At 27.7% G+C, this 9,215-nt stretch overlaps 1 protein-coding gene across 1 annotated transcript; it reads right to left on the bottom strand.

The window, feature by feature from the left end:
• Positions 1-4,215: 4,215 nt before the first annotated feature.
• On the bottom strand, positions 4,216-8,679 carry LOC127256589 (cytochrome P450 98A3-like). The gene is made up of 3 exons (XM_051282684.1): positions 8,147-8,679; positions 5,901-6,298; positions 4,216-5,081 (listed from the first exon to the last, which is right to left on the bottom strand). The coding sequence occupies exons 1-3, from the start codon at positions 8,628-8,630 to the stop codon at positions 4,431-4,433; spliced, it is 1,533 nt and encodes a 510-aa protein (XP_051138641.1). The 5' UTR covers positions 8,631-8,679; the 3' UTR covers positions 4,216-4,430.
• Between the last annotated feature and the right edge of the window lie 536 nt (positions 8,680-9,215).

Raw genomic sequence — 9,215 nt, 5'->3', positions numbered from 1 at the left:
TCTCATTACATTAAACACCAATAATGAAATTATCCAATAATAATTCAAAAATCATCAATTTAGCTTTTGAAAATTCAATATGATATAATTTGCAAGTAGCTACAATCTCTCTCTATTTAAAAAAGAAAATTCATTAAAGAAAAAAGGACAAGACTGGTCGATAACTCTTTTGGTAGATCTTGTAAAATACTACAATCGTTACTTATTCATGAAATAAACATAGCACTAATAATTAGGAATGTATTTGTAATTTTAGTGATAATTAATATTATTTATTTTATTTTTTTTGGTAGGTCAATTGTGACCCACCTTGTCTAATGTTGCATCCGCCCCTGTTGTAACAGAACTAACTTTTAGAGTTCATTTAGGCAAAATTGTTCTATCAGTTTTATTTATATATTTTTTACTATTTCATTCATCTACTGGTAAAATTTTCATTTCATTTTTGCATGCTGATTAAGGTAAATTAATAGTATGGTTTTAGATATATGTATAATAAAGTATTATAATGTCTATTTTATTATTGACATTAAAGTAAAAATTATATGAAAAATAAAATATAGAGATATTTTGATATTTAGGGGGTGTATTCAATTGAGATTTTAATGGATTTTTTTTGTATTTTAAAAAGTCTATGGATTTATGTGGATTTAGAAAATTCACAGAGTCTACGTTGAGTTTGATGGATTTTAGTAATTGATTTAGATGGATTTATAGGGATTTGATTGAATTCTTTATGGATTTATATGGATTTTGTAGGATTGTAAAATAATTTTTTTCTCAATAAATATTAATTATATAAATTTATATCAAACAACAAATTTTATAAATATAATAAATAATTATTAATAAAATAATATTTAATATTAATAAATATTATATAAGTATTAATAATGTAGAACTATTGTAACATTTATAATACTACTATATTATAAATTATTAATTTTAATTTTATAATTTTAGTATTATATTATCATTCAATATATCAAATTAGTTTTATATTGCTTTATTAGTTATTATTATTATTATTTATATAATCTTTTTACATAAAAAGTAAATACGTATATAAATAAAATAAAAAATATAATTTACTATTTTTGAAAAAAAATATTAAAATAAATAAAATTAACGGTTCAACAAAAAAATATATATTTAAATATCTATTCACCGTTATCGTAATAATAATATAGTATATTCGATAATTGAAAAGAAAAGACGACAGTAATACATATTTATTGTGATAATAATATTTTTTAAAATTATATTTATAATATAAAAACATATATTTAAAAAAATTCATAATAATTTGCTAATATATTAGTTTTAAATTATCATTTTTATTAAAGATTATAATAATAGTAATAAATATTATCATATTATTGATCACATATACAATAATAATAATAATATTATTATTATTATTAATATTATTATTATTATTATTTTAAGAATTTATCAAAATTTCTAATGATGAGGAGAGATTCTTTCTTATATAAAATTTTGACAATTTTCCATTAAAATCCATAGACTGTTGAATACCTTAAGATTTTAAAAGACTTTTAAAATCTAGATTGAATACCTCTAGATTTTAAAAGATTTTAAAAGTCTTAATTGAATACACCCGAATTTTGAATGTTCAACAAAATCCTACAAAATCTATATTGAATACACCCCTTAGTTGAAAATAACTATTACTAAAAAAAAATAGAAAATTTTGATTTCAACGTACTAAAATAGTACTAATGAACGAAATGAATATTTTATTTCAACTTCAACACATTTCGAATTATTACCTCCGTCCTATAAGAAAAGTGCTATGGACTTTCTACATGTTGATATTTGAATATTAATTATTCTATCAACACGTTGTACAAATTAAGAGAAAATAACAAAAATACTTATATTAGTCTCTTATAATACAAATAAAATGACATTTGTAGAGTAAATTATATAATTATAAAAATATTTTTAATATTAAATAAAATGACGCAAAAAACAAATAATGCTGATTTTATAGGACGAAGGTAGTATTAATTTCTTACTTTGTATTTGATCATGTAGTTTGATTTTTTTGTGTGTGAATTTTTTATTTTTTATTTGTAAAACCAACTTGTCGTTCATTTCCACTTATTTGATACTATATTATCTTCTTTGATTATCCTTAACACGATAGTAAAATCAGGAAGAAGAAGAAGAAAATAACGAAAGTTAAAAAACTTAAAAAAAAAAAGAAAAAAATATGTTACAAAAGTAGTATATTTAAGATAAAAAAAAATTACATAACTTTTATATAATATATTTATAATTTAAATTATTATATATTATTGTAAATCAAAATAATATAATGAAATGATAAAATAAAGTACCTAAATTGGATTTGGGGGAAACTACATAATTAGATTAAAAATATATATATACTTAAAAAAACAATTATTGGTATTTGTTATTATTCGAGTATGTTTTTGATAAATTATCTCTTACAAGACAATTACTTAGTTGTAAGTTAAATTAAAAAATAATTTATTTGAATTTTTAAAATATGTGTTTGTTTTAACATTTTTCGTTTAGAATATTTTTTTTTATATAAAATAAGAAAAAATAAGTTGATAATATAAAAAGATATTCCATTCATCCACTAAATCTATATATATATATATATTATCCAAATAGGAAACATACATTTATAACAAACAATTCTTACTCTTTTTAATTATATTTTTTAACAAAAAAAAAAAATGTATTTACAAATATATCACCACTGCTTATACATTCAAATTTTCTTTCGTTCCGTAAGGGATCGCCTGGTGGTGTAAGGGTTGGACTTGTGACCGTAAAGTCATGGGTTTAAACCCCCGACACCTCAGGTCACCTGCCACACATGGATCGCCTAGTGTGACTTTCCCGCCGGACCTAGTTTGCAGGGTATTAAGTTCGACCGGGGGTTTACCTAGTGCGCACTTTCGGGCTTGGTTTGCAGGAGTGATAGTTTGTATTAAATTATTAATTTTTTGTGATAATATTTAATACATATTATTTAAAACTATTATCAATAAAATAAATCAACTTAGACATCATCCAATAAAAAATAAAATTTTAAATAATATAATTTATTTATACACGATTAAATAAATAAATTTATAAAAATATATATACTTTAAATGTATACAAATATATTTATTCATTTACGATAAATAAAAATAAAAGATTACAAATGGTCTCGCCTTAAACAATTGAGAAAGAATTAAAATGAAAAAAAAATGTAGTATAACGGTAACTTACACTCAAACTGCAAAACAAAACAAACCCATAATTTAAATAATTATTTTATTATTTAAAATAAATTTGAGAATTATATTTAAGTAATATAAATAAAAAATGTAAATAAAAATTACAAAAAATGTAAAAAAAAAGAAAAAGAAGATATATAATTTAAAATGTTTAACACTTTCTTGGTCTAACCATATTACAATCATTTATTTTTTATATAAATTTTAAAATATTAACATTTTATATGTAAAATACTTTTCTTACTCTTAAATACATTTGTTTTAATGACATTCTTTCTAATATTATGGAAAATGTAAAATTACTTTTATTTAAATAAAAAATACAATTACTAGAAAAGAAAATTCATATAGTGATTATATAAAAATTCAAATAACAAAATAAACACATTAAAAATGGACCAAGAAAATATATACTCTCTCCCCTCGTCTTATAACAAAGTATCCATTTTTCCATTTTAGTTGTCCCATAACAAAGTATCAATTTTTTTTAGTAACAGTATTATCTACCTAACATTACAAATATCCTTACAACTTACAATATATTATACAAATATCATTACCTTTATATCACACAATACTAATAAGGTTATTTTAGTTATTTCTACTTTATTCCTATTACATCCCAATATAATACTAATATTTCTAAAACTTCGTGCAAAAAGCAAACAGATACGTAGTTATGGAACGGACGGAGTAATTGCCATAAAATCTTACTCCCTCCGTCCCAATACAATAATCATATATACTATTTTTGTCTGTCCCAAAAAATAGTCTCATTTCCATAAATAATTATACCACTATAAAACTACCTTTACATTTTCATTATTATTACACAATTGCCACTACTTTTTACACTAATACATTCATAAAGGCAAAAAAGTCTTTTATCCGTACTTTACCCACTACCAATATAATATCAATGTTTTTTAAATCCCGTGTCAAATCCAACTTATACTATAGTTTTGGGACGGAGGGAGTATTTTCTAAATAATATCCCTATTAAACATATTTTTATTGAAATATAATTTTCAAAATACTAAAAACCACATATCTAAAAGCCAAATTACAATATTATAACAAAATAAAAAAGGCCTCATTCCTTAGTGCCATGTAACACCCTTACCACCATTCCAAGAAAAAACATTACACAGTTCCGGCGGCCACCCGCCGGAACAAGTCCCCGGCCGGTAGCCGCGGCGTCGGCACCACCGCTAGCGGCGTCCCCATGTAAGTAACCGTCCCCGGCTGCTCCATCATGTCCATATCCTCCGGCCTAATTCCGGCGGGCGGCGCCCACGTGAAGTGGTGCAACATATGCCCGACCATCGACGTGACCAAAAAAATCGCAAGCTGCGCGCCTGGGCAGATCCGCCTGCCCGACCCGAACGGTAGCAGCCGGTAGTCGGTCCCCTTCATGTCCACGTCCTCCTCGAGGAACCGTTCGGGCCTGAACTCGAGCGGGCTTTTCCAAACGGCCGGGTCGCGGGCCAGGGCCCAGACATTGACGCTCACTGTCGCGCCTTTCGGGACGTGGTATCCCCCGATTTTTACGTCGGCGTTCGCCTTGTGCGGGAGCATTAGCGGCGTCGGCGGGTGCATCCGGAAGCATTCCTTCGTCACGGATTGTAAGTACGGGAGGTTCGGGATGTCGGCCTCGGTCATCACCCGGTCGGTCCCGACGACGCGGTCGAGCTCGTCTTGCGCCTTTTGTTGCACGCGCGGGTTTCTCACGAGCTCTGCCATCGCCCACTCCACCGTGATCGTCGTCGTATCCATTCCCGCCGAGATCATATCCTACACACATTTCAAATCAAGACCTGTCTGGTTTTCGACGTTTTAAAGAATTTTGAAGTTTTTTACACTATTCATTAATACTTTGTCCGTCCCTTATCTATCCATCAATTTTTTTTTGCACGGAGTTTTAGAAATATTAGTATTATATTAGGGTGTGGTATGGATAAAGTAGAAATAACTAAATTAACTTTATTAGTATTGTGTGATATAAATATAATGACATTTGTGTAATATATTGTAAATTATAAAAGTATTTTTAATGTTAACAGAAAGTACAGTTACTAAATAGATACTTTGTTATGAAACGGACCAAAATAGAAAAATTGATAAAGTGTTAAGGGACAGAGGGAATATTAATTTATTTTTTGAAATATCTAATCAGATACCATAATAGTATTTTATTAGTTAAAGAGGTTTTAACATTTTTACCATTTGAGTTTATGTATAAAATTATTGTATATGTAATTATATTTTTAATTTAAGTTAAAATTATGGGTATTTTCGTATTAGTGTATGATTACTTTTTCTAAAATAGAAAAAAAAATTACTTTAAAATAAAACAAATAAAAATGATAAAATTGATATTTTGAATTGAAATAGAAGGAGTAATTTAATTATTTTCAATTTTTCTTTCAAAACTCCAAAATCTCTTTATGAACAAAACCTAAAAATTTAAGTATTTTGATATTTATATCTTTCTCAAAACTTATGGTCACATAGACATAATTTTAAATGACGGAGGGAGTATATATTTTTGAAAAAACTATTATTGATGAATAGTATTAAAATTTTCAAAAGTACGTAGATATCAGAAAATACCCAGAGGAGGCCAATGACGGTGTCTTCGCTAAGGTCGTATTGCTTTTGAAGGGTCAACAACGCGTCGACAAAATGGTTCTTGGTATTCCCCGTCTTCTTGCGCGCAATCGTGTGTTCTTCCATGATTTTCTTGGTGAAGTTATCAGCGCGAGCATCGTGCTCGGCTAAGGCGTCGTAGTCCGCCTTGAACAAAAAACTCAACCACGGAAGGAACTCGGCGAACGATTTCTTGGTGCCCAACTTAATCCCATTGTTTAGGATCGCCTTCAACTCTCGGCCTTGTTCGTCGATGACACCGTTGTTGTCCATGAACCTCTTCCCGAATGTTAACCGTGTTATGTGAAGGAACGCCATCATCCCCAAGTATTCTCGCAACACTAAAGCCTTCCCTTTGTTTTCTATACACAATCGCGACAATGTCAAATGTTGTATAAATGTAATAACATCGTACGAATGCTAGAGTTGTTATTCGAGCTTAGTCAAGTATCTTATTTTCGAACTCGGACAAAACTTCTATCGAGACGAGTGAATCGAACTCGAGGTCGCCATAATCGGTTATTTATTAAAAGTATAACAAAAACCCATATTTATGGTGCATTTTTTTTTTAATGACGTGAGAACACGCAACCGCTACCCGAAAGACAAGTCACACTAGGTAAACCATATGTGACAGGTGACCTGAGGCGTCGGGGGTTTGTCCCATAATTTTACGGTCACACGTCCAACCCCCATACCACCAGATCATCCCTTACCGGACATGTGCTTTTTTTTTTTTATTTTGAAAGTTCGATTTTATTGTTACATAGTGAGATGTTTGGTTTTACATTTGAGTTTGATTGTAATATATATTTGATTATAACAAATAAATATTTTTTAAAAAAATTTATATTTATATTCAATAGTAGTATGATATTATTTTATAAATATTAAAATAAATATAATCATTTATACAAAAATTAATATAATTTAGTTTATAAAAATAATTTTTTAAACATATTTAAATATCTTTATTTTTTCAGGAAAAATACAAGTATCAAATATTAAATAATTCTTTTTTAAAGAATTTAAAGAATAGTAAAAAAAATGATTAGGAGCTAGTACAGTATAACCAATTGAACAGATTAATTTTAACAAAATAATAAAAAGAGAGACTTAAGTCAATGTTTGTGTTTTTTTTTTTTTTTTTAAAGTATAATTAGATCTTTATATTTGGTCTATAAATGACAACTAAAAAAAAATAAAAATAAAGTAAATGACAAATAACAAATGAGTACTCTCTCAATTTCAATAATTATAGTATTAATTTTTTGTTTTCTTTTTTTTTTTCTGTTAATTAAACTTATGCATAATTTATAATAAATAATTTTTATTATCTATAATTTTATTGTTTTTATTTTAATAAATAATAATTAATGTATCATTTTCTTTTCTACTTATTTTTATTTATTAACTTTTAAATATAATTTTTATAATAGTTATATCTTACTTTTTACCTACCAAAATTTTACATTAAAATAATATCAAATGTGGCATAGAGAGTTGAGACAAAGGAATAATGTACTTTCTCCTCGGTCAAAATTATAACATTAATTTTTTAATCAATATATTTATAATATATTACTTTATTTATTTATAATTTTATTATTATTTATTTAAAAAATAATAATATTTTGTTACGTCTTTTCCACTTATTATTTTTTTTAATTAATTTTTTGATAAATTTCGTACTCCAACTTTATTCTAGTCTCGTATCCAAACAAACCTACTAATTTTAGCGGCCGATACTGATGATATATATATATTTTTTTATAAGTTTGAAAAAATTTAATTTTGATATTAAAATAACCGTATGATAAAATATTTTATAAAAAAATATATATATTTTTTAAAAAACCACATATTTTAAATTGTAAAAATTGGAGTTTGAGAACAAAAGAAAAGTATAATACTTCTTTAATCCCAACTAAATTGTCATATTTCTTTTAGCACTAGTAAAGAATTAACAGGTGTATTGATAAAAATAATAATTATTTAATAAAATTATTATAGATTAAGATTAAAATTACTAAATAATTTAATTAAAACTTAAAAAAAAAATTATATATTTTAAAATATATAATTATATATATATTTAAAAAAAATAAATTATATGGAACATACCGAAATAAAAAAAATAAATAAAACGAATAGACAAATTAGATTGGAACGGTCAAAATAGTAAATCAAAAATCAAAACGGTGACGTACCAGGTTTAATGGCGTCGTTGTAAATAGACTCAACCATGGCGGTAACTTCATCTTCCCTGATTGGTCGAAGCCCTTCCAGCCTCTTCATCGAGAAGAGCTCCAACGTGCAAACTTTTCTTACCTTAACATAGTGCGGTCCGTAGTCCGCCCAGATCAAATCCATGCCGTTCTTACTGAACTTCGCGATCTGACGTGTCCGGTTCCGATTGGCCAGCTGCTGATCCTTCTCCTTCAGGACCTCCTTCGCCAGCTCCGGCGAGTTCACCACCACGCTCAGGTGGGACCCGAAGTACACTGAGAAAATCGGGCCGTAGATTTTTGACCATTCTGTGAAGCAACGGACCAGGACCGGCTTCAGGTCGTAGAGGTTTCCGACCACCGGCAGCGGCCGCGGCCCCGGCGGCAGCTTGAAGCGGAGGCGCCGGTAGAGCTTGTAGGCGGCGAAGATGGCGGCGACGGCGGCGATTGCTAACCCGAAAGACATTGTTGGTAGGGGAAATGGGTGGTGAGATGGTGGTGGAAGTGGAATTCGAGAGTGGGGGTTTTATAACATGGGTGGGTAGGTGGGTGAGTGGGGCCTGCCCGGGATCCATTCTGTTTGATAGGATTATGTTTGTAAAATTATTACTCCTAGATTTTTTTTTTTGGAGTTTCATAGGGTGTGTTTCTCAGGGTAGGAATAATTTGAGTTTGATTTTTATTTAAATTTTGAGATTGGTTTCAATTTTGATATTTTTTTGTATTTATGTTCAGTTGGAGTTTGGAGAATTTTGATGTGTGTTGATTTGATAGATAATAAATAAAATAATATAAATTTATATTAAATTTAATTAATAAAGTTTTTGTATGATTTGATTATGAATTTATATTATACCCGATATATATTTAAATTTTTATTTATTTGTATTATAAAAAAATATATTCTCTACAAAATAACATATATATATTGTATATTCTTTTTTTTTTTTTTTTTTTTTAAAAAGTAAAAGTTGCATATCAAACATGCCTGTCAGACGGTAGACAACCCCAATTTTGGGTTGAAGAAACACACCAGTAGTAAATTAAAAAA

The sequence above is a fragment of the Andrographis paniculata genome, unplaced genomic scaffold (assembly GCF_009805555.1).
Source record: "Andrographis paniculata isolate CXL003 unplaced genomic scaffold, ASM980555v1 Contig56END, whole genome shotgun sequence".
Taxonomy (NCBI): domain Eukaryota; kingdom Viridiplantae; phylum Streptophyta; class Magnoliopsida; order Lamiales; family Acanthaceae; genus Andrographis; species Andrographis paniculata.
Note: the sequence above shows the minus strand (reverse complement) of the source record. Positions and strands in the feature narration are given on the sequence as shown.

Excerpts from the sequence above, each read along its gene's own strand:
- LOC127256589 (XM_051282684.1), bottom strand. The coding sequence starts at position 8,630 with ATGTCTTTCGGGTTAGCAATCGCCGCCGTCGCCGCCATCTTCGCCGCC. Across the intron at positions 6,299-8,146 it reads CAACGACGCCATTAAACCTG|AAAACAAAGGGAAGGCTTTA; the intron begins GTACGTCACCGT and ends GATTGTGTATAG. Across the intron at positions 5,082-5,900 it reads CCGTCATTGGCCTCCTCTGG|GATATGATCTCGGCGGGAAT; the intron begins GTATTTTCTGAT and ends AAATGTGTGTAG.